This window comes from Cupressus sempervirens, chromosome 3 (assembly GCF_028749045.1).
Source record: "Cupressus sempervirens isolate cs-2001-9-10 chromosome 3, ASM2874904v1, whole genome shotgun sequence".
In the NCBI taxonomy this organism is placed as follows: domain Eukaryota; kingdom Viridiplantae; phylum Streptophyta; class Pinopsida; order Cupressales; family Cupressaceae; genus Cupressus; species Cupressus sempervirens.
Window position 1 is genome coordinate 795,054,895 of NC_143120.1, and position 27,835 is coordinate 795,082,729.

The 27,835-nt window shown below is 35.5% G+C and overlaps 1 protein-coding gene across 1 annotated transcript in view; it reads right to left on the reverse strand.

Annotated features, from left to right (window-relative positions):
- Nucleotides 1-1,137: 1,137 nt before the first annotated feature.
- The window catches only part of TIC40 (hydroxyproline-rich glycoprotein family protein), a 156,197-nt gene continuing 129,499 nt past the window's right edge, over nt 1,138-27,835 (reverse strand). Inside the window, exon 14 of the mRNA XM_089821947.1 lies at nt 1,138-1,508. Within this exon, the coding sequence (XP_089678073.1) occupies nt 1,449-1,508 (60 nt within the window). The 3' untranslated portion in view covers nt 1,138-1,448. The remainder of the gene's footprint in view (nt 1,509-27,835) is intronic.

Here is a 27,835-nt window from a genome sequence, read left to right on the forward strand (position 1 = left end):
TCATGCTTCTATCTGAAATCTTCTGAAATCTTCTAATTACCAGATTTATGTTCACTTTTCACATCATAGTTATTATTATAAAATACGTCCCAGCATTAATGACAGATGAAAAGAGCAGAAATTTCATTTATTATGTGAATCTGACGCCTAACATATTTCATTAATGTTGGGACTCCAATCATCGTTCCTGGGCATAAATTTCATTATTTTTTTCAAATTTTTCTCATCGCAAATTTCATTACTGCGGTGGAGGAATTAAGTGAAGCAAAAATTTCATGGTTCTATCTGAAACCTTTTAAGTACCAAAATTATGTTCACTTATTATTATCAGATCATGTCCAGCATTAATGACAAATGCAGCGAGGAGAAATTTCATGTTATTACGTGAAACCTGATGCTAACATATTTCATTAATGTGGGTACTCCATTCAGCGTGGTCATTATAAATGTACTGGAATATATCGAAACATCAAATTTTGAATTAGAGAATCAGAACCAAAAAAGGAACAAAAATAGTTTTCCCCGAGTTGACTCATTATGTAATAATTTTGCAAGTCGAATGCATATTAGGTCAGTGGAAAAGTAGCAAATTTTCGTCGCGTTAGGAATGTTAGAGCTATATTTGACGAGCATTAGTCGTGCTTTTTAAATCAAAATCTATACCATCCCGAAGGTGACAGCTGAACAACATTCTTTTGTTCTCAAATTCCGAGTACTTTCTTTTCATTTTGAAACGCATTTTAGAAGTCAAATGATTTTTAAATCAAAATCTATATCGTCTCGAAGCCACGGTGACAACTAGACAATATTTTTTGGTCCTCAAATTCCGAATGCTTTATTTCACTTGGAGAATTATTTTAGAAGTTTAATATCAAGTAAATACTAATGTTTATTACTGTTGAAATTCTCCATAGAACAACAACCGTGCCCTGCAAAAAAAATGACATTATCCCCAAGACTACCGAACAAGCAAACCCAAGAAATTCCCTGGTAAGACTCTGACCGATGAGAAATTTTAAAAGAACATATACAAGTTTAAGCTTGTCCCCTAGTTTGTACTTCCTTACCCTGCAACTCCCATTAAATATCCTATTTGACATGATAACAGACCTACCCACATGGTTACACACAAAGAACTAATCAAAAACATGCTTACCCTTAATGCAAATATACTGAAGCAAACTTACAAATAAAGTATTCTTAGGCCCACTCAGGAGCATCCCTTGATGAAAGCCCTCTCAAACTTTGCCAATCATCAGATCACAGGCTGCAAGGGGACCTAAAATCTTTTTGGTCCACATTGATATACAGCAAGGATTACAAAAGTGCATTTTGATCCACAAAACTTCATGATACCAAAAGAATTGCCATTTGCAAGTCAAGTTTGTGTACTGCTCACAAGTCCTGAAAAGACAGTTTTATGTGCGTCTAAATTTTCTTCAAGACAATCAAGGAGAGCCTGCCATGCCTGGGAAAAGCTCTGAAATCTTATTGAAAACATCCATCACCTGCAACCAGCACAAGTCCAAGTAGGAAATTAAAGGAACTGAAAGTCTGAAACTAGACTATGAAGTACTAAGAAATTGCATAAATCCCTATTCTTTACAATTTATGTCACATTTTTTTATAAATATGCTGCACATAACAGCCCCATTTGAACTCTTCCCCAGTCAGTTTCACTAGATTACAATTCAAGCATTTTGTCCAATTCCCAAGAAATCCCGTGTGGCTGCTGGAAGCCTCTTTTATAGAAGCTGTTTGATTTACAGATAACAAAGTTTGACTCCACTCAGACTCAGAAGACCCAAATTTGAACAGTCTGCAGAACTGTGCAAAACTAAACAAGTTAGAAAAAAGCATAAATTTTATGTAAAAGAGGTAGGGTTTTGGTCAAGGGAAGTCTACAAGAGGCTGTGAAACATATTAACAGTCACAAGAACCTGTTAAAAGGAACATACCATCTGCAGACAGTCACAAGGGCATCACATAAAAAAACATGAAGGAATTTATGCTTTCATTGTCATGCCTGACCCTACTTCTTCCTGTTTTTCTTTATTTACTATAGATGTTGTTTTGGACACAAGTTCTGTGGCTGGGAGATTTTATATTCTGAACACTGTTTTGTTTATGATCAGATAGGTTAGTTTTGGTTTTATGAGATACATTTATTTTGGATACTGCTTTTGTATTGCAATTGGACTGTTCTCGGGTTTACAGCTGATCAGTTTTAGTTGTAGTGTTGATTTTGAAATACATCACTTGATCTCTGAACTGAATCAGGTTTTGATTAGTATTGATGTTAATCTTTATCTTATTGATGGAAAGTAAACATATCTGGTACATGTATGATAAATACATTCTGGTATTATTAGGAATTTCTCAGGTATATTGCTATCTTTATTATTTTCGAGAAATTCATTTCATGCTTTTAAGTTCTTGACTTATGAATATATTTATATAAAGGGATAATTTGATAAGTCACACACAAAATTCATATAAATATAGGTATGAGATATTCGCACATATATTTACATAAATTCTAGTGTGGAGTAATGGTTTTGGGAGCTTGCAATGTTTAAATACTATGGCAATAAACATTGGGGGTGATTGTGTTATGCATTTATTATATATATATTTGAATAAAAACCATTTACCCTAAAACCCTAGAGGGTTTCGCATGCTTTGAATAGGTAAAATATGTTTATTGTTTTATGTGGCCAAAATGGCGGAGGCTATAAGGAAAGCCGTATGCACAACTCTTTGGGAGTTGCAGATTTATTAATTGCTCTTTTATTGAGGCTTTATTATCCTTGAAGGAATGTCGGCCATTGCTATTTGAAAAATGGATTTCGATGGTAATGACCTGAATTTGGGCCTTTTTCCTCTGTTTCGAGTTACACTTGTGTGTTGTTGCTGGGTTTCTGGCAAAATGAGGGGTTTTAGTTGGAAGGATATTCTTGCATATGTAATCGAGCAAAAAGGAAACTCAGTGGGAGTTTTATTGCAGTTGGAAATTTGGATTCTGTTGTTATTTGCATTGTAGAGATTTTGTTCAGTTTGGGGCTTTGGAGTCGAGCTGTATTTTGGAGCTTGAGTTGAACGTTGTTCTCCATCTACTGAGTTTTGAGGTAGGGGGCCTCTCTCTTAAACCCTATCTTATTCCTGTTATGTTTGGATTTGTAGTTTTTGTATGTTAAAATCTGTTGTATGAGGTTTTATATCAACACCCAGGTGTGGGCATAAGCAAAGTTCGACAATGAAGCTGTCGAGTTGTGTTTATTTGCATACTTGGATGTGGGTATTTGAAAACGTTATTTGCAGTAGAATGTTGGTTTATGCTGTGGAAATGTGTAATGTTAAGGTTGCGGCTTTCATAGAGCCGAGTTCAGGGTGTTTAAGTTTTCAGTAGATGTATTAGATGATATATGGTTAACTTCGACATCAAACTATAAATATATGCTGAACTCGGAAATTTGTTGTTATGTTTCTATTTAGAGTTGGGTGTGAGGGTGTTGATATTTTCAAATTCTGTGTTGCGCCTGGGAGGTGTATTGTATTGTATTGTATTGTATTGTATTGTGGTAATGTGATTGGGTTGTGGGTGTCGGCTTCTATTAAGTTCGAATCCAGTGAGTTCGTTACTTTGTGGTTTTCATGGCATTTGAATAGTTGAACCCTAAAACATAGTTTAATGGTCGAACCACAACATAAATTTGTGACAGTCATTTGATCAAACAGTCGTCAAAATATATGGCATGAAACTCGAATTTAGCTGTTTTCGGTGGTTGCTATCATAGTGTTAATGTGAATTCGTTTGACTGACATCAGTCGATGCCGTGGAATTATTTTGGAGTTCAAATTACATGTCATCTGTATTGAGTGATCATTTGAAGTTTGGGAATTTAGTAATTTGCTGTTTTGATGTCAGTCGAGACATTTTGACAAACAGTTAGGTGGAAACTTGTAGTAAGTAGTAAACATTTTTGCAACAGCAAAGTTACTTATTATCGGTAGGAAATAGGTTATTAGGACTTCAAGACTCATTAGCTGATGTTTAATTATTAAACGTGATTAGTTTCAAACTGTATGATGACTGTGAATAAAGTAGTTAATGATTATTTGTTTTTGGCGAGATGGATAATCCAATAAACGGTTTGTGTACAGTCTTAATACATAGCTAAGTTTCGTTTTGATAACTTAAATCTATCACAGTTAGTGTTAAACTGTATTGAACCAGAGGAATAGCCATATATCGTGTGAACGTATACTTTGTTTTGAGTAGACATTTCGAGTTCTGTTTGTCATAGAGACTGCAGACATCTTATGTGTTTGAATAAAGTTGAACTTAATTTTTTTTGAGTTTGGATTTAAGATAAATGATTGTTTAGCACTATTAATCCAGTTATATATGTTTGAAAACATTTTTATTAAATTAAACAGTTGTTATATGAATGCTGTGGGGAAATTAATATAAGGTGCCGTATGTGATATTCTATTAATGAAGTCAGATTGGCAGGGGATATATTAATGCCATTTTATACTGTGTTGAATGGATATGAAATATCAGTCGTGTAAAAATCATTTGAATATGAAATGAAATTATTTTTATAATGATGTTTTTCTTTCTTTTCATTATTAAATTAAAGATTTTTCTTAATGAAAAGCTGGACTAAGGATGTATTTTAGATTATAGATAGAAATGAAAGTTGTTTCAAGTAATGGGACAGATTTTATATGTATGTTTAATGATATCTCATTTTAAGCAAGAATATCTTAGGAATTTTGATTGGTTACTTTGGTCATTTCGAAGTTAGATGTAGGTGATTATGACAGCAGGAAGTTAATTGTATGGTTTTAAGATTAGGTAAATACCGTTAAACTGAGATAACAGTTTAATTGTATTTGCATGATCTTAATGTTGTAGGTTACGTTTTTGTTGTTATGATTATCTATATTTTCCTTGAAACTTGGCAGAATAAGATGAATTACAAATGGATTAAAGGATGTAGTATCATGTTGTAAACTGATGTTAGATCTGTTGCATGTACATTCTATTGTAATTCTGTGTGATGTGTATTTTAAGGATAGCTATGATGAACGTATATCGAGGTCGCTGAATTTGTTTTACCTTATTCAGTTAATTAATTCAGTAATAACTTTAAAATAAACTGGGTGGGTGAATTACATAAAAAATAATAATTGGCCTTACCTATGATTTAACCTATATGGTTAAGTACGGAGAAAAGGCATATCTCTATTCTGTCATTGACAAGTATAATAGAGATTTCCGTTATGTGTTGACTTTGGGCATACCATACATGGATGCAAAATCTTAGAGCCATAACGATGACACCTCAGTATATATATGATTCATTTACGGGTTATTCTTAGTGTGAGTTTAATTTTGCATTGTTAAGTAAATGTTACTTCTTGCATATTAATTATGGAACTGCACAATGTTAAGTGAATCAGACATCTGCATTATGATTATGTATATGTTTAGGTTTAATGTGTGTGCAGGTGGATTACGCTTTTCTATTCAGTATGTACTGAGCCCCCTTCTTTGTGTTGTGTTGTACTTCTGTGTGTATTTACAGGTGCTTCGAGTTGATTAACATTTAGCTTAAGGATGAATACTGAAGTTACTTCTTATAGCAGAAATTGTATCTTGTAGAGACCATATGATGGACATTAGTGTTAAAGAAAAGATGTTGTACTTCATTATTGTACTAAACTCTATGTGTATTCACATTATAGTAGAAATGTACTTGGATGATATCATCTTTCGTTTTGAGGATTTCAGATTGAGCATGGCTCAATCATTGTACTATGGTAGTAATAAGTCGATTTAATAAAAAAAATATTATTATTATTGCGTTTATGGAATTGTATTTTGTTTTTAGATTCTTTCGGTTATGTCTTGTGTGGCATTACATTCATCAGGAGCACATACAGGCCAAACGTCTTCAATATTTTGGCACATTCTTTCAACATTTTTAGCAACTCAAAACTTAAACTTGCAAAATCCAGCCAGCCAAGAAAGGTTGGTTGTAGGCAAATTTACAAAAAATGGTTACATTATCATATGTCCCAAATACTTAAATACCTACTTACATTATCATGTTCAATAAAATAGAAATCTCTCTCTCTCTCTCTCTCTCTCTCTCTCCCCCCCCCCCTCCCTCCCTCCCTCTCTGATTCGACAATCAGATGTATGCTAGATAAAGTCATCTTCATGTTCAATGGCCTTCTCTCACTTGATTATTGGAGAATTTGGTATAATGTGTTCTAATCACCTAGAGTGATGAATTGCTATTTAAGATTCAATCCATCGATATGTGCAATGTATGTGATGATAATATTGCTTATAGCGATATATCACTGTTTCAGATGAGTGGTTATGTCCTTGCATCAAGTAATGATGCTGTTTTTATATTATCAGTTTATCCTGGCAATAATGGTGCCGTCTCTGATCTTACTTTCAAACTGTGCATCTGGTTAAAACCAATAAGGAAACTACCCCATAAGAAGATTCCAAACAGATAAATAAGAGGGAGAAACTCCAGTGGTTTTTGCTAATCGATCTGATTATTATATACCGTAAAATTTCCAATAATTTTTTATAATGGCTCTGATCTATTACATATCTTGCAAGACCCAAAGGTTGCATCCCTTGAATGTCCAAGGGACATGTCACTTCTTAACATAAGCAGATCAGTTTGCTAAGTATATTGTATCTCTTCAAGATATATGTGAACCAGTTTATTATACATATGACACCCTTTCATCAATGATTATCATGGTTATCCCTATTGCAACATTATTTGTAAGTCAAATCACTGCATCCTTACTTCACTTAAGTAGTCTTGTAATCGTCATTGATCACTTTATTAGTTATCTTTTAATTTCGTCGTCACAATCCTTCCTTGGGTGGCCATATATTCAATCTACTTTGCTGAGTGTTATTTCATATTCGATGCATTGATTCTTTATGAAGTGACAGGTAGATTGAGATTAATTAATATTCTCTTCAAGTGGTACCAGGTAATCTTCAACTTGTGGCAATAATAAACATTCAGGGAATTCATTGTCAATATGCATGTACTATTAAGATAATAACATATAAAATTGAAATACACGCAAGAACATAATTCAGAATTCATTGTCAATAGCAAAAAGAACGACCCACCTTCTAAATTAAAGCACTACTATCATTAAAGTCTGATATAAATTATCAGTGTACACATAACAGGTATAGCGTTAAAATTGGTTTCAAAGACAATCACATTCACATTAGTGCCTGAACATGAAATAACATTCTTATGAAATACTAACATGAATAACCTTGGAAACTGTGTTTGAGTTGACTGTTGCAGGTTGACATTGCCACTAGAAAGGGCTGCTACAGAGTGGATCAAATATGTCTCTCAAACCTCTTCTCACTGTAGACCACATTCACCAATGATCTGAATTGGGGTTACAACCCTAAAACTACACCTCCAGTTCATTGTAAGTAGACTAATATTAATATGAACAGGTCTTTTATACAATTCTAATCATGATATAGGTCTATTACAGGAATATGGCACCTTGATGCAACTTCTAATACTCACCAAATCTTCTACAAAGGGCCCAAATCAACACAAACCAACCTAACACTGGTGTATTGCCACAAGATGATATAACGATGCATGTTCCAGGTTTGTAATGCACTTTTCATACTTTCCCAAAACCTTGCAAAAAATCTGCTATATGATTCTGAGCATGCAGCATGACTGTAACAACATTCTTGATTTCATGACTCTTAATGTAATGTTGCCAAATACTAATCACAGGACTCAAAAATAGTAAGAATTAACTGCCAAACAGTAATAAGCATAATAGGGCAAACTTGGATGTGTTAAGGTTTATGGATCATTTTATGCAAATGTACTAACATTACCATTGATATTGATGTGTTCCAAATGCAGATTCGGATCTCATATAAATATGACAGGAGACATGTCTCACGAAGAGACATGCCTCAATGGTGTAATCATCATTTAATATTATTATATTAACATAAATAATAATAATATGTTTAACAATATATATATATAATATAACATATACAATATTATATACAATAATATTATTTAACATGGATAAGTATATATAGGAAATGATAATTTACCAATAACAATAATGCATCTCAGATCAAACCAATCCGATTGAAGCTACAACCTTAACACTCCCTCTTAGCTAGGGAGGATTTGTAGAACACATTATGCTCTCTAGTATATGAAGAGATATCATCTCAGTATGACATTCTTGAAATGGCATATTTAAGGATATTAAAATATATCCGTCAATTTAGATGTTGCCTTTCAATATAATCCGAAGTATGATTCAACAAGAAATATCAATCATACGATATTCATCATACTTCTATTCTTTTGATATGTGCACTGAAATCGAATAAGAGATGTCTATCAAGAGAATAAGTTTCTAATTTCCAGCTCTCTAGGACAATTAAGTCTATCAAATCAACAAAAAATCACAATGTCATGAACTCTATCATGACAAATATTATGATCTCCAACACTCCGAGACAACAACTTCATGAAGTATGATCATAATACATTTGTTATCATGACTTTTAGCACTCTGTGACAACTTAATGAAGTTTGTCATGGTACATTCGTTATCATGACTTTCAGCACTTTGTGACAACAACTTAATGAAGTCTATCATGATAACAGGTCTACCATTTATATGATTTCCACCTTACAATGGTTACCTTTTGTATGATGCGTTCATTATCATGACTTCCAACACTCTAGGACAACAACTTAATAAAGTTTGTCATGATAACAGGTCTACCATTTATAAGATCGTCACCTTACACTAGTTACCTTCTGTTTATATATGTCAATAAAAGATCATCACCTTTCATTAAATATCATATGTGAAATAACCACCATGAACCAAGTCAAAGGGTGGTACAAAGGCTTTCACCTTAATTTTCTCTCACAGAGAAGAATGCATTACAAGGAGTTTCACTTAGAACTTCTCCTCATAGAGAAGAAGTCATTCACAACGGATTGCACCTCAAAATTCTCCCTCTAAACAATGATCCTAGGAGGTCCAGTAGTTACTCCCTTAGATTTTCTAGTGATAAGTCAATCTTTCGATTTTCTAGTAAGTCAATACTTCCCCGTGATGCACTCAAGAGTAGGCCCATCAAAATCATGCAGTCACACACATGTATTTTTAGACTCCCTCTGAGTATCAATCTTCTATGCTCTTGCATTGCCTTCGAAGAAGTGTCATACTCCCTCTTAATGTAGAAGGATACTCATAATCTTAATCATCAAAGATATTTTCTTCAAGAACCTCAACCTCACTTTATCCAGCCTGATCAAAACTTCTTTGAAGCTACTATCATAAGCTACCTAATGTGCCATTCTTCGTTTCCTGCAAGATCAACTTCAAATACAAAGGAAAAGATCAAGGAAAAATAACTCATATAGTACATATAAAATTGCAAATGATAGAGAGACTATGATGAGTAGATAAATGTAATACTTTAGAATAATAAATACTTATTTGCACATCACCATCATTAATACACGTTGCCCAAGACATAATTCAAATTTGAAACTCTGATGATGTGCCTTCTCTAAGATCTCCCTTCTAAAGATGGTTTGAGTGGGAACTGAACATTGGTTATTATTCCTCCCCACAATGTAAAATTCTCACTCTTGTATCATTGAACAATTTAGCATCACAAAAAATATGACAATCTTCATCACATCCAATAGCAAAAAATGTGTCTATGAGGATAATCGGGTGCTTGAGTTACAAAATGTTTGCCTCCAAATAGTTCAATGCTTAAAGTTTCACAAATATTTTCTCGTCGTGAATTTTTGGATTCCCAAGTTTTATCAACATAAAATGGTCATTATAAGAAACTCTCCATAGAAGATCTTACAATAATCTTTAATCACTCAATCAATTTAGTTATCTTCTTATTAATAAGGCTCATTAAGAGAACATTGAACCAACCTACAAAAAATAAGAACCAAAAATTTAGGAAATGAATTAGCCCGATGACCATGAAGAAGTAATTAATTCAATTCGTTCAATTTATTGTAGAAATGCTCATCCACTATGATAGTTCAACCATTATAATACAACCAATCCTTCACAGGTACCCCAATCTTTGTCTTTCAAAGGAGTGAAAACTATTTTTAGAAATCATGGAACTACAAAGATGCTCTAGCAATGTTGTCTTCAATTAGAGATGAATCAATGTCATTTCCCATAATAGGAACATACCAACCACTAAAACTAAGTCTCAAGACATTGCCTGAAGATGAAATTTGCTATTCAATTCTCTAATGCAGAAATTGGTTCCCCCTGCTAGTTGTCTGGCTCTTATCATAAACATTGTGCTAATATTTTGAAGTGCCGCATAAAAGAGACATCCAAGAATCAAGGTCAAATAAGACAAATGGATCATTACTTAGAGGAACCTTATGCAATCAAAAGATATCATTGAACAATAGAAATATGGATAGTATTTCTTAGAGGATTTAGGATTTCTAGTATGTTTCATCCACGCTATTAATTCCTAGGCAATATTTTTCAGCGGCCAACTACCATTGTGTCAAATTCTCCATTGTTGAAATATTCCTTACTCAGTAGCTAAACCCACGACACTTGCTGAGCAATTTTATCATGTCTTCAATGTCTAATATTTGATTATACAATATTTCATGCAATGCCATATTATTTTTCTCATAAACACTATAAAATATGATCACATAAGTTTTATTGACTAGATTATTGATTGGAGCTTGATTGTATGCCCACGTCACTTAGTGTAGTTTACCTAAACATCCAGTCTAAGCATATTAATATTCATATCAATCGAGACAGTAGTAATTAATGTGAGTTCAAAACTTCAAAGCAAGCCTAGCTCTTCCTAACTAGAAGCCATCCATGGAGGCGAAGACATAGATAGTCTATGAAAAAAAACACAAGTCAATGTAGAAGGCGCAATTTAAGTAAATGTTGCATCATTTCCATAGTGGTTGTGGCTCATGTCTCTCCCTGGAAGACTGGAAATACAATCATAGTTCAAGCACAAAATAGTCCATTCTTTCTTTTACTATGCATATGTGATTTTAGTGAGCTGCTAAGTCAACACTCCTATGTTTAGATTGAAATCAAAATTATGGGCTTCCACCACATATGAGGTCGCCTTTTGTGCCTTTTGTTCGGTAGTACTATCGCCAATGATGAGGTCAAATCACCATCACTCTCATTTTACCTTTTGTTTCTACCCATATGTACTTGGGGGACTTCTTATATAATCAACGGCATTCATTTCCCTCTCGGTTAGTGGTGGGTCCCCTTGTACTAGTGTGATATGAAATTGGGCCCAACAAAGTCTTTTTTTCAATAATTTGTCAGAATGCTACCCTCTTTGTTATACGTTATGTCCAAACTTTCCATGGTGGCAGGATGAACTCCCAAAATAACATTTTATCACACCTTTTGACCATGCATTATTTTACACATTCCACACCAATTTAGGGCTGACTTCGGTGTCTTTGTCCATTCCCTACTCCACATCATACACCATGGAAATGTCACATCCAATCAGATGTGTATACCTCGTCTATCTACATTAAATTTCTTGATAGTGTGAACATTTTAATTCTCCAGCTTCACTATTTGTATATTACACCCTCATCGAACCCAATGTTACTTCCAGGCTGGTCCAACATGTTTTATGAATATTCTCAATTTGCACTTCAAACAACAATTTTTTTTTTTTTTTAATTTTTTTTTTGGTCAAATGGACCCTGCGATCTTTAATGTTTGTACAAACATTAACAAATTCCTGACTAGCATAGAGGAAGGCTTATAAATCGGTTGCGGTAATATTCAATCCTTTTGTATATGTATGGAAACTATGAAAAATGTTGGTAGTTTCACCAATTATGAATAAGCCAGATTAAGATATATATGGTAGATGAAAATTTATTTAAATTCTTAGAACTTAATAAAAGTGGCCCGCACAACATCATAATAAATAGAAATCTTTATATTGTCTTTTTCTTTCATGCGTTTCCCTCTTGCCCTTCAATTGAAAATACTTGTCCTTATGGGCCTTCAATGCCAAAGTGGTGCCATGGTAAATGGGATTCCTATGTGAATCCACAACAGTGATTTTGTCTCCGTGATTGAGAAAATTGTGGGCGGATAATGAAGTTATGCTCGCAATGCATACACGATATGTCTTGCCACTTTTTACTGAAAGAATACGAGGTGTGCATTCTGTGTGAGTGGCGTTGCAGGTGTTGCTACCGTTTGCAAAAATTAACAACAATAAATAGACAAAACAAATCTCATCTGCCAATGAACATATAAATGTGATATATATCTATTCTTTCTGTCAATTGATAGAAAGTTCAAATTTAAAGACATTAATTTGTTTTTGCCTAAGGCTCTCTAATGCAAACAAAAGGAACAAAGGAGAGGCATACAACCTACTCGTAGATGCTCGCGTGTCACCAAAAGATTATAGTGCTTTCTTTTCTATAGAGTTGATTAATTGATTTAAGACTCTTTCTTGTATGGTGATTATCCGTCCCACTTGAACTTTGTATTACACCATATTTTTTCGAGTTTGTTACAATTACTCTATTGTGATCTTTGTTTGGGATCTACCTTCAAGCTGTTAGGGCTTTATAGAAGGTACTAGGATCTGATACCATGTAAAGATTTATGGATCGTTTTATGCAAATGTACTAACATTACCATTGATATTGATGTGTTCCAAATGCAGATTTGGATCTCATATAAATACGAGGAGACATGCCTCTATGGTGTAATCATCATTTAATAATATTATATTAACATAAATAATAATATTTCTAACAATATATATATATATATATATATGTTCCAAATGCAGATTTGGATCTCATATAAACATAAGAAGAGACATGCCTCTATGGCGTAATCATCATTTAATAAAATTATATTAACATAAATAATATGTATAACAATATATATATATATATATATATATATATATATATATATATATATATATATATCGATGTGCTCCAAATGTAGATTTCGATCTCATATAAATATGAGAGGAGACATGTCTCATGAAAAGACATGCCTCTATGATGTAATCATCATTTAGTAATATTATATTAACATAAATAATACTATGTATAACAAAATATATATATATTATTAGATATTATTAGATATATAATATATATATATATATATTATTTAATATGAATAAATATATATAGGAAATGATGATTTACCAATAACAATAATGTATCTCAAATCGAACCAATCCGACTGAAGCTACAACCTTAACAGGATGGAGAGGCCCACTTATATATTAAAATAGAAATTTATATAGAAGAGAAATGTGGTTTTTAAAGTGCAGATGCAACCTATCCCAATGGGGACACCTATCCATCCCAAGGATGCTGAGATGTACAATTATCCCTCCAAATTTTGGGAAACATCCCCAAGTTTCTAGGACATCCCCTGTCATTTTTTGAAAATTGGGGATGGGAAGGGGACATCTCCATCTTGGAAATGTTCCCAATACGAGACAAGGGTTTTCAAGCCAAGGACACATCCACGTAGGTAACACTACTATGAACAAAAATTGCACCAAAATAAGTTTGATTTGATATTATGAATATTGTCAATTTAAACTAAAAGCTCCTTGCGAAGTACATATTAAAAATTGTATTGAACATTCAATGAAGATAATAAGTATACACAAACTTGAACATGTTTGACGACGTATTAAAAGAAGTCCTAACAAAAGCATCTGAATATTGATAAAGTAGAAACAAGATGTAAATTACGAATAGTGAGATAAAATAAAACCTCATAATATAAACCATTCACTTGACATAACAAAAAAATACCATCCCTTGGTTGGAAGCTCCATCAAAATAAAGCAGATATAAATAATTTTATCTTGTTAATTTAAAGTAAAAGATCCATTTAAAGTATAAGCATTAATGGAATCAATAACTGTCAAAAGCACAATCACCGTTTCCTTAAGGAAACATAACAAGTGCCCCTATTTTAACTTAAAACAATTCTCTCCTATAGTTCAAGCTCTACATAATCTACTGGGTAGCCCAATAAATGAACACTGGATTCTATTGGAATGCAAAAAGCTTATCGCAGTGTACAATAGATGAAATATCATACAAACATGGAAATGAATTACAAGATTTTATTGATCTTCCAAACTTCTATGACTGGTGGTCTATGTGGGAGGTTTGCACTAGGGCATCTGTGCAAACCAAATTTTTGGGGCACACAGGGCTATGTGGATGTCTATGGCCCTTCACTCTTCTTTTCTCCATTTTCGTTACCATGTGTATCATTGGCGGATCGTGCGAGCACATTCTGGTAGAGTTGTTTGATGGAGATTTGGTGGCCGTGAAGAGTTTTCCCACTTTGATACTTTCAATTTTTTGATTTAGTCTTTTTTCAAGGGGTGTTTGTTATTTGTGGGATCTTTAATCGTTTGTTGAGGCTTCCTTTTGAGTTTTCATGGGAATACATTTTGCAATCGATTATCGCTTTGCTTGGGACGTTGGCTGCAATAGCTTGGCAAACCTTTGATAAAAGGATAATTACTTTTGACCATATTTATGTTGAGATTCATTTGAATAATCCCTTGCCAAATTCTGTGAAAATCTATTTAGGTTCTTTCACATGGGTTTGGCAATTAGACTACGAGTCCCATCCCTTTCAATGTCATATATGTCCTAAATATGCACATCTGCAGCAAAAATGTCCGAGGATTAAAAACGGTGCTAGTGGTTCTAATGACAGCTCTAATTGCTCTTCTTCCTCAGCCCTCAAGATGGATATAGGAGGATGAATGTTCCTTGCCACCTGCTAAATCACCATGACACATACATAACCAATAAAATGTTGGAAATCTAATAGGGAAAGTAAGATGCTAAGAGGGGGAGTTAATCAAGATCTTTAAACCCACTTCAAGCATAAACCATGTTCATACTTAAGTCATCCACACATCTCATCCTTAATCTTAACAATGCATTAACTTATATCAACACGTAATATCAGATCTAACATCTAATAACATGAATGAAACATGTAAACAACAATCAACACATAACACAAGATATGGTACCGCAAAAACCCTCATATGAGAAGCTCAAACTGCGGTGGGGATAACAGCCACAAAAATCTTCAATACTGCAGCAATAAAGTGTGCCTATTAAGCCTACAAAGTTTGATCACTTGTAATAATCTACACTGTGAGGGGTTTGCCCTGTTAAGAGTTTACAAGACTGTCAAGCCTACCTTGATTAAAGTATTTAGACTACACAATTAAGTGAGCACTCTGTTAGGAGATTTACATAGGCCTGTTAGGACCACTCTGTTAAGAAATTCACCTTGATACACCTGTTGAAATGTAACAGTACCTTGATCCTTTGGTTTGCACTTGAATGCTGATGAAAGATCACCTCTTTCCAATATGGAATCACCTCTCTGTGATAGATCTGCAATAACTGCTCTTTGTACTACTCGGTCGCCTACCTTCTCAACTTGCTAATTCACCTTAGCTTTGCACACATGCAATCCTTCAACTCTCAACAACGAAATGTTGGCTCGAAATTGTGCTTAAATAACCATCTTAGATGTTTCTAGATCTTAACTAGTGATCCAGATTCATCCTTTTTGCACCTTAGTCCTTCCAATTTTTTAATTGGTTAATCTCATTACATAGGGATTGATGTGTGGAGTGATGGGGGGGGGGGTGAATTAGGAACCATTTAAAACTTCTTTCTCTTTTATTTCACTTTATATATTATCTAATCTACGTGCATGCATGGAACATAAAGCAATAAAAGTAACAACACCATAACACATTGAGACAAGAATTGGTAACCCAGAAACCCTCCAAGTAGAAGGTAAAACTAGGGTGGGAATGACACCCACAATGCTTCACTACTGCAATAATAAAGTTGGTCTCTTAAGGCTTAGAATTGATCACTTTTGATGATCTACTCGATTAAGAGTAAGAAGGACTATTAGGCCCACCTGGCTAGAGGATTTGACTGATGCACCTATTAGGATGAATCAGTGGATTGATCTTTGTTGTGCAACTTGGTTCGTTGAGTAAGACCCTTTGATGTAATCTAATCACCTGACTGTGATAGATGAATCTTTGTCTTTCGTGTATACTACTTGTAGCCTTCTAATTACTTAGCTTTGTCATATTCACTTCTCTACAATGCTCTTCAATAATATATTCTTCATCGTGATGGTGAACCAAAGTAACTTATATTTATATCCATCCAAAACGATTACATTAATAAGTCGACTACTAAGATATCATAATAGTTTCAAACAATAACTTACCAAGTCAGCTCAATGGTGATACTTGGGTGATATGCTGACACTCGGGCAACAGAGTGGAACTCGGCACCTGTGGCATTCAGTTAACACTATGCACTTGGTTCACATTGATCACTCAGCAAGCGAAGATGACTTGGTCAACATTGGTAGCTTGGTCGAAACTGCTTGAAGCCAAACACTTGGTTGACACTACAACTCGGTATATACTGTCAACTTGGTTGACACTGCTCACTACTAGCTTGGTTAACATTGTTAACCTGGTTTCGCTCAGTAACAGTATTAACCATACAAAATGAGTAGAGTGTTTTGGCACTAATTGACAATATGTCTTGCCATAGGGTCAACATGATGATCTGCAATTATAGGCGTAATTGACTCCTCGATTAACTCCTCAATCATAAAACACACTTCCAACTTGGCAAAAATGGTTTACATAGAATCTTATGCCATTCCAAAAATTTATACAAGAACTGTTTAACTCGGCATATATTCATTCCTGATGCTTGATCACACTTGGTCTTCATGTTGTCCCTCAACACAACTGTTATGCTCGGCCTCTATAGCACTCAGCTCATATGTCGCCTCTTGTAAAGCTCGGCAACCATTGTATACTCAACAACACTTGGTTTACTCAACAACAACTACATATGTACACTTCTCCTTTACATAGCTCGACTTGTATAGAGTGGATCGGTCGTAGTGTTCACCGACCAACTCTACCTAGTGAATGACTAAGTGTCTTGCACTAACTGACAATACTATGATTGCCTTTAGGGTCAACAATCTCCCCCTTTGGCATTAGTGGCAAAAACACTTATCATGATCAAAACATGACATACCAAAACTTCAAAAATATGTAATCCCCCTTAGGATGTACACCATACTTGTAGCTCAGTCTACATATGCTGCTATTACTTGCAATTTCACATTCTTTTCCAAAATCTTTTTGTTTTCCAGCATCACAACATTAACATAAAACCTCCTTATGACTCTCTACATAACAAAATCTTATACATACTTGGTCATACACTATTCCCCCTTGTTTTTGTCACTTAGGCTTAGAAATAATATTCAATTGGGTCGTAGAGAGTATACCAAACTCATTCAAAAATGGATGGTGCAATCGAATAATGATGGCCATAGTGTTATCCCAATTTGTCTTCAAAGTTTCAAGAACTTGCTTTTCAATCTCTATCTTGGCCGTCAGATTCACCATGTTATCAGTAATAGATGACTCTTGGTTCTACACAAGATCCTTTGCAGCCTATAGATGCCTTTGCATGACATCCATATGAGGTAATAACCAGGCTTAAATAGTAGTTACCTCATCTCTAATGCGGTTCTTCATGTAATAGTTTTGACTACTTCCCCTACAAAAATTTGATCTGTGTATAATAAACTGAGTTGGAATTTGCAACCATGGTCAATGCTTTGCTATATTTCTAAAGATCAGCATCAATTTTATCCATTCTCTCCCTTAGAGTCTTGCAATATGAGGGAATATCTTTGCATAATTTGGAAAACAATGTATTAGCATTTGTAACTAGCTTTTCCAAATCAGTAATGAGAGTGGATAGCTCAACCTGTTTGATTGCTATCTCCCTAGATACTTTCTCCATCACTCTATTGTCATACTTACTCTCTGCCCTTTGCATGAAGTTTTCTTGAATATCTACATCTGGATCATTAACTTTCTCCACAATTTTAACTAACTACTCAATAATTGGATCCTTTTCATCCAAATCATCAACAAAAATAGTGTCAAGAAATATATCCTTAATGTCATGCAATACCTGCCTCCGTTGATGTTCTCTTCTCAACTCGGCTTGCCTAGCCTTACTTGCAAATAGTTTACTTAATATCTTCATTTGTCCCTCACTTAAATTAGATGAATCCCAATTAGGAATAATAATTTCTTCATCAACAGTGTCTGGTTTATCACTTAAAGCTTGTGATGACTACTTCACCTTTTTCTTCAGTCTTTTGCCCTTGGAATCTGGTGTGCTAGAGCTCGGCATAGTTAATTGTAAACTTTGTGTTAAACCTCCAAACTCGGCCTCTGTGATTCTTGAGTCACCTCATCTTTCTTTGTTTCATCTTCTAACTTCATCTAGTCTTCCTTGCTCTTATCTTTATCTGGGTGTTGTACAAACACATCCTATTTATTCTTGTAATCAACTGTTTGGAGTTCACTGGTTGAACTCTACTTGCCTGCCTCCTTTGCTCCCTCAATCTGAGATACTGAGGCACCTGGTCTCTCGCCTATGGTGAAATGATCCACTTGATCGTTGTGGCTCTTTTTATTCTTCTCCTCTTTAGTTTTCACAATTGCATTGCCCTCATTGGCTTCATTTTGTTGTACTGGCATTTGGACATTTTGCTCTTTGTTAGCCAACACATTATGTTGCCCAGCCTGACTATCACTTACATCTTGACCTTGTTCTTGACTAACTGTAAAGATGGGAAGAATAGGAATAATATATGTGGATTCTACCTGTTGTGTGGACTTCTATGCATCAATCTTGGGGTACTCTTTTACTTGCACAATCATAGGATTGGGGTCCATCAACTTCTCATGAGCCGACATCTCTATTGACCCGGTCTATATAGGATCTTCACTTTGTTTCCTCAACTCAACTGTGATATTTTCTTCACTCAAAACATTCCTACTTGGGCTCATTTTGGGTTCACATCAACTTCCACAGTTTCAATCTGCCCTCCACTTAGTTGTACCAAATTGTGGAATGTATTAACAAGGTTTTATGTTCCATCATGAATATCTTCAATATAGTCAAGTTCCACATTTCTTGTTCAACTTTTTCTGCCTCATCCTTTTGTTCATCATCAAGAACCAATCTATATATATCTTCTTCCACATCATTTTGCTTTCCTCTCCAACATTTTCCACTTTATTCTTCAAAATTAGAAAAGCCCTCCTCTTGGGCACAAATTTGTGGTTGAACTACTTCATGGTCTTTGAAGTTTGTTTCTTGTTCACCTCAAGCATCACTTGGGCTAGAGTGCCCTCCTTTATTTGTCTTTTTGTTGTTAATGCAAACTTCTATTTTCCATCTATTCTACCATAGAGCTCATTGGGTATCATATTCTCCAACTCTATTAGTGTATATTTAAAGTGTGGGCCATCATACTCAACAATGCTCTTTCAACTTTCTCCTTGTCCTCTTTACTCAATTTATCAAACTTAATGAAATGAAAACCAAACAATCCTACATTTCCTCTAATATTTTCACATGCCTCATCTAATGTATAGGGTTTCTTGTGCACAGACACTCTAAACTGACTAGTAGTTTCAGATTTGGTCATTTCCTCATCATCGTCGTCATCTTTTTCAATAACAAGCCTTCTCCTTAGCTTCTTAGCAAGCTTGCTCAGCTCTTCCTCATCATCACTCTTCCTCCTTTTCAGGATCTTTCTCTAAACAGATTTAGTAGCCTTGGCTACTTCTTTCTTTGGCTCAACTGCTACTGTAGTGGTGGATGGTCTCATTGTCTTCCTAGTGATCCTTGGGGCAGGAGTAGGCTTAGTTACAATTTTCTTAAGACTCTTCTTCACTTGTGGCTCAGCAATGAATTTGTTTACCTTTCCTTGTCTGTGGCTCGGCAGCCATTATCGCTTTACCTTTACCTTGCACTTCTTCATTCTCTTCATCTTCATCACTGCTGGATTTGTCCTCTACTCTGCCTTTTGTAATCTGGAATGGTATTTCCTCCTCTACTCCTCCAAATTCTCTGTCATGTTCTTTCTCTTCTTTACCATCTTTGGAGCATTGAGTTGTACAGTAATCTTCAGCTCTGCCAACTCATACCTGTCGAAAGGCTCGGCATCCTTATCAACTTCCTCCACTAATAGAGTTGTGATAGTTGTTGTAACTTCATCAGTGTTTACCTCATAAGGTAGAAGTCTCAACCATGCAACCCTAGGTAATACTGCTTATGCATATGTATAGTTGGCATCAACTAAGTAACATATGTCATCATAATATGATCAACAAAAGATTGGGGAATCCTTGATTTGTTCTTCGTCTTTCTCTTGAACTCTTTAAGTATCCATCCATGATAGTCTCAAAATTTTCACCAATTTGACTGATGAAATTGTTTATTTGTTGGGCAACAAGTCGCTTCCTATCCCAAACAACATTACCCATAGTAGGAAATGAATTCTAGACATAGAACAAAATAGAAACAATCAGAGATCAAAACTTACACAAGTTGTTATTTGCTTTCCTTATGCTTCCCAAGTTCTCTGCTAGTTGTGTAAGTTGGATCTCTGCAAGGTCGTAACTGTGATCTTTCTTAACAATCTTCCATGCCAAATCTACCGCATCACATGACATAATATTAGGTCAGCTAAACTAAAAGAATTTGTGTATGATGGCTCTGACAACAAATTCAATCTTCGCATCCTTAATAGCAGATATTGTCATTCCTTTTTTGTTCCACTTTACCAATGTGTTGGCCTCAATCGCATCTCTCCCTTGGAAACGATTACTCTTTACCCTATCCCTAACAAGGTAGCCCTTGACATGATGAAAGATCTGCTTTGTAATCCTCATTGTTCCATATTCCAAACAGAGTTTCATGTCATGCACATGTCTTAGAACACTCTTTATCCATTCGACTTTGAAATTTCTTCGAAAATTTAGGGCATTTGTTAACCCTTTCTCGGCAACAATCTTGTGTTCATCCTTCAATCTTCCGTTTTCACATAGCATATGATATGCATTCCTCAATTCAAAGTCTCGTACTTCTTCAATCTTCAACATATAACATGATCTTACATCATGGATCATGATTACCCTAGGTGGGATCGATGACAGGGCACACAAAGAATCACCCTTCATCACGATATGCTTTACATTTCGGAGGGGGACAAGCTTTGTCTTTAATCAATTGTGCATTACTAACCTCTAATTTCATCTTCTTCTCAAATGTTGATGCACTTGATACCATTTTCGAACTTAGGGCTTGATCACAAACTTTTGCACAACTCGGCCTCAACACAACTACAAACGATTTGTTTCTATAGCCGAAGGCACACACCAAATCTTTCTCAAACTTGCTTAAATGCTCACAAATGCTTGAGCTCAATGTGCTCTCAGAAAACTTGAATGTTGTGTGATTGAAATGACTCATAAAATTCACTATATAACTTGAAAACTCAAATTTAGGGCCTCATCAATGTTCCGTACATTTAGGGGGTGTATAACAATTGTCTCAAGCAATACATGGAAACTCGGTTATAACACTTTTAAACTTCTTCAACTAGGTCAATACCTAGACTCGATCGTAACTGACATTTTCAACTCGCCCTTTTCACACTCTTTCAAGACTTCAATACTAACACTTGGTCATCACTATCTCAGCATCAAAATAAATTACTCAATTTAAACTTCAAATCTGTCCTTGTGCATCCATTAACATGTTGATTTGAACTTTTATGTATATGATTTTAGCAAATGATGTATGATTTAGCAATTAAAATACAGTTCCATACATACCTTTGCTTAGTTGAGATGGGGGAATCACCAATCCATTGGATTGGGTGATCAGAATTTCACCATTTGAACTATTGCCTTCATCAATTTTCTTTCTCCAGGTTTGGTTCATTTGGCTTCTCACTTCTTCAACATTAACCTTTCCCTTGCCATTCGTTTCTTTAGAGTGTGATGTTGATGCTCAATTCATACAATCTCTACTTAGCTAATGTAGGGCATAATAAAGCATTTATGTAATTAAAAATAGTCAGTATTTGGGTTGGGTGGGTTAGGAAGCGAGGGGGTGCATCTATTGGTCTCCCTAACCAACCGAGCACAATTTAAGAACATTGGAACATGAATGATGTACTCTTTGTTCTTGGCAATAAATAAAGAATAATATTTCCTTCATGAATATTAGGTACGGTTGCCATTGGTGATAAATTTTTAGATTGGTATTGGTAATATCAATTCATGTTTGATCCATCCTATATGGTAACCATTCTACATTTTGGCATCGTTGCCTAAGTTTGAACCTAGAAGTCCTACTATAGGCGGATGGAATAATTGGCAGGCTATTACTATCACAATTACAGGTTGTAAACAACCACGGGAAATGAAAAAGGACTAGGTGACAAGGGTTGGTGGAAATGAGGGAAGTCTCGGTTGCCAGTACGTGCAAGAGGAAGCCAGCAGTGAGCAGTTCCTCAAAACACGATACAGAACCAGCTTTCAAGAATCGCCAACCGCATACAATTGTGTGGAAAAACGACCCGGAATCTTGGAGACTTGGTCTGAGAAGCACAGAGATATTTGAGTACAAGTATAAGACATCCATCATGTATGAGAATCTGTCCAATACGAAAAAATCTGTCTTGTACGAGAATTTGTCCTAAACGAAAAATTGATTACGTATGAGAATCTATCCCCTACGAGAATTCCAATATACGAGAATTTCAAGGTGAGAATTTTGTCGTATGAGAATTCAAGTATACAAGAATTTGATGTAAGCGAAACCTGTAGTATGATAAATCCGAAGTATGAGTACGCCAGCACATCGGGAGGATCTTGACGAACACCAGTAACCAAAAAAAACAAATACAGAAGAGATAGAATGGCGACAAGAAAGAAAAAACTGCCTAAATTTACAGGGTAAGGAACCGAGGATTCGGCACGACATTGTAAAATTTGTATTACTATATATCAAGAAAATGGGGAGAATGACACGGACAAATGGTTAAAGGCATTTCTTGCCACCCTAAGGGTTATGGCTATTGATTGGTACACAAACTTGGAGGCCGGGAAGAAGACCACATGGAAGGATCTCCACACAGCGTACAAGGAAGAATTCAAACTCCTAAGGGATGATGATGAGATTGTAACAAAGATATACAACACAAGACAAGGGAAAAATGAACCGGTGAGAGCTTAGAGCAAGAGGCTAAAGGAGTTGATAGGGAAACTGGATTGCAAACCTACAGGTGAGCTAAAGAAAAGGTGGCTTATTCAAGGGCTAACTACCTCACTAAGGAGGAAAATGAAAATTGTTCCACCATCATCATTTGCCGAGGCATGTACTCACACAATAGATATAGAGAGTGAAAGCAAAACTGCTAAAGAAAGGAGACCATGAAGTGGAAGCCAGAGTTTGGAAGGAAGTGAGAATGAGTCTAAAACTATCCAAGCTTTGTGGAAGGACATGATGAGGATGATGTGGGAACTAATTGCAAACAAGGAGGACAAGGAGGAAAAAGGATAAGGAAAAGAACTATGGTGCCCAGAATGTGAGAATGAAGGACACACAAAGAATAATTGTCCCTGAAAGGCATTCTGTGACATATGTCAAGTATTGGGGCACTCTATTTAGGGTTGTCCCTACAATTTGAAGGCCCGCAATGCTCAAGTATTGTTTACTCAAGGAGTACCATCCACACCTCCTTCCACTCCTCTATGTAACACAAGCATGGAAGCATCACCTAGAGGATGCCAAAACAACAGGAGAGGCAACAACAACAATAGTAATAATAACACTCCAAAGAGCAGCATACGATACGACTCCAAGTAGCGGCCTATGATACAATGTAGGAGGTGTCATGAATGGGGGCACTTCACACACGACTGTCAGAGTGGTGGACAGACTAGAGGGATACTTTGTAAGTGGTGCAGATGGGGCAACCACGAGGATGCCAACTACCCAAATAGAAAAGTGTGAACATGCTTGAGGTAGCAAAGCCACAATAGGAAGTATAAGCTATCATGCAGATGCAGCAGAGAAAATTTTCATATCCTGACATGGGTATGGAAAGGAAGAGGTCGGACGAGGATAGGAAGGTGATCCAAGACGTCATTGAAGAGGAAAAAGTAAGTACTTTTGAATCTCCTTTCACTAAATCAATTTGGGAAAATAATATCATGAAGCAAGTCCTTGACGCTACTATACCAGTAAAGATTGGAGATCTGTTGGAAACCTTACCACATTTGAAGGTGGCAATAGCACATAGAACAAGTACCAAGGAGGAAGTAAACGCAAGGAAGGACAATAACACTGTGCTACGACTATAAGAGTGTTCAGAGGATGGAACAAGTTCTCTCAATGGATTGTTCCATTGGCAAATAGAGGAGTACGTGGTGTTTAAACCAAACTATAATATGCTAAAAATTGCCAAGACGGAGGGCCAAGAGGTCACGTACCCTAAGGAGTACAAGGAGTACAAAGAAGGAATGGTACGAATAGATGATACATCATCCCACCAATTCGAGGAAGATGAGAAGATAAAGTACAAAGAGCCAAGGGTGGTAGAACTTAACTTGGGAAATCAAAAGGAAAAACCAACAGAAACAACAAACCATAACGAGGTATGTGAGTCACATAAGGGTAGGGAATTTCTGTGCAAGGACATGACAGGAGAAAAAGTAGATAAAATGAATAAGGGTCGAACTAAACAAAGTCCAAGACTTGTAAAAGCCAACAACACCTTGAACAGGGAACCATCACTCACACAAGCCAAGGCACTAAGAACCAAAGCCTTATGAACATGTACAACTAAGAGGAGGAAAGGAATAGTCTGTACGCGTGCGAAGGTACGGATTGTCCAAAATTTGTCCAATTTCCTTATCTAACTCTGAGATGTATCCTTGCACAATTTGTTGCAATGTGTCTATACTTCCCACATAATTGCAAATTGACCCAAGTATTGTAATCCCAATTTATGGTATAACCTTGCCTAGTTGCATTGCCTTGACCTTTAAGTGTCCAATTGTGTTTTGTATTAGATTTGCAATCTTGTGCCTTATGTCCATACTTCTAACATGTGTAACAATAACTTTAAAATATAGATGTAGCTTGTGTCTTACTAGTCTTCGATTTACACTAATGTGCTTGGTGTCCATGCTTGTTGCAATTGAAACAATTCCCATTGAATTTGGACTTGAGATTGACTTACTAGTTTTTCTCCTGCAAGCATTTGTTGTGTGACCTGGTTTTACACAATTGTAGCATGTAGTCTTCTTCTTCTTTGGTTTTGCATTCCTTTGTTCTCCATTCTTTGATGATTCTCCTTGCTGAGTAGATGATATCAACTCGATACAGCCTAATCCAGTAGTATCATGAGGTCTTCTTTGTGCTTGCATATGTTCATCAAGTAGTCTTATGGCCTCCTTGGGTTTGTTCATTCTTTCAATGACTTCCTTCTTAGCTCTCAATTCTTTTTTCAATTGATAATTCTCAGATCTTAGATTTGCAATCTCTTCCACCTTCCTAGCAATCTCTTCCTTAGCACCTAGCAATTGATCGACCATATAATATTGATTGTGTCAGCCTTTGTACTTCATTGATCCTTTCATCAAGATTTCTAGTCATTTGTCTTTTATCTTCATCAACCATTGCCTTGTCTTCTTCTGCCTTATTCTTTTGTTTAGTAATTTCAGAGAGCCTTACTGATTGTATTTCATGTTCTCTTTTCAGTGCTCTTACTTCTTCATGTAGGGTGTTCTTCTCCAAAAAATCTGCCATTGTTGCATCAATTTCACTAGATCTACCTTCATCACATAGGTCTTCAATGCTTTCCTCTTTGTATTGTGTGTCATTTTGTCGGATTGTCATCTCCTTCTTGTCAAGGATTTCTTCAGTTCCTCATTTGCAGCCTTGACTTGCTCATATGCAAGCTGCAAATCAAACTTTTGATTTTCAATTACCTTTCCCAACTCGTAAGCTTCCATCTCCAAGATCTTTGACTCTCAAGTGGTTAAAACTTCTTTCCAAGACAACAAAGCTCTAATACCAATTGTTCGAAATCTAATAGGGAAAGTAAGATGTTGAGAGGGGGAAATAATCGAGATCTTTAAAACTTTTACCACTTCAAGCATAAACCATGTTCATACTTAATTCATCACACATCTCATCCTTAATCTTCACTATACATTAACTTATATCAACATGTAATATCAAATCTAACATCTAATAACATGTATGAAATATGTAAATAGCAATGAATATATAACACCAGATATGGTAACGCAAAAACCCTCCAATGAGAGATAAAGTTGCGGTTGGGATGACACCCAAAAAATCTACACTACTGCAGCAATAAAGTGTGTCTGTTAGGGCTACAAAGTTTGATCACTTCTAATGATCTACTGTGTAAGGGGTCCGCCCTATTAAGAGCTTACAAGATTGTTAAGTCTACCTTGATTAAAGGATTTAAACTACAGAATTAAGTGAGAACTCTGTTAGGAAAATTTTCATAAGACTGTTAGGACCACTCTGTTAAAAGATTCACCCTGATACACCTCTTAAAATGTAATTGTACCTTGACCCTTCGGTTTGCACTTGAATGCTAATGACAGATCACCTCTTTCCAATATATAATCACCTCTCTGTAATAAATCTGCAATAATTGCTCTCTGCACTGCTCGGTCGCCTTCCTTCTCAACTTGCTAATTCACCTTAGCTTTGCACACATGCAATCCTTCAACTCTCCACAACGAAATGCTGACTCGAAATCGTGCTTAAATAGCCATCTTAGAAGTTTCTAGATCTCAAGCAACGATCCAGATTCATCCCTTTTTCCGCTTAGTCCTTCCAATTTTCTGATTAGTTACTTTCTTTGCATAGAGACTGATGATCCGCAATTACAAGCGTAACTGACTCCTTGGTTAACTCCTCGATCATAAAAACACACTTCCAACTCAACAAAAACGGTTTACATAGGATTTTGTGTCATTCCAAACATATATACAAGAACTATTTAACTTGGCATATATACCTTCCTGATGCTCAGTCATGCTTGGTCTTCATGATGTCCTTCGACACATACTGTTTTGTTCAGCCTCTATAGCACTCGGCTCATATGTTGCATCCTATAAAGCTCAGCAACCATTGTATACTCGGCAACACTTAGTTTTCTCAGCAGTCACTACCACTCAGCAACAACTGAATATGTACACTTCTCCTTTACATAGCTTGTCTTGTATAGAGTGGCTTGGTCGCAATGTTGACCGACCAACTTTGCCTAGTGAATAACTAAGTGTTTTGCACTCACTGACAATACCATGATTGCCATTAGGGTGAACACAAAATACCAGTTAATATCCATTTCAATAAATATTATTGCCACCTTGATTTATCTGGCAGACCAACCTACCAAAGGTCTCTGATGATTCTATTCTTCAAGTTTGATCTAGCACGGATTATACTATTTTATCCACTTAAAAGTTACGATTGTGAAGGAAATAACTTACAGAAATTAATTCATCGCTTCTTTGGCATGTGTGTATATTTTTTGCAGTTTTTTATTTCATTTTTTAGGTCAATATTTCAGGTCTTTGGCACAACCAATGTCTCTTCAATATATTGGTATTATTCGGAGGTAAGTGTGGTAACATATGAATATA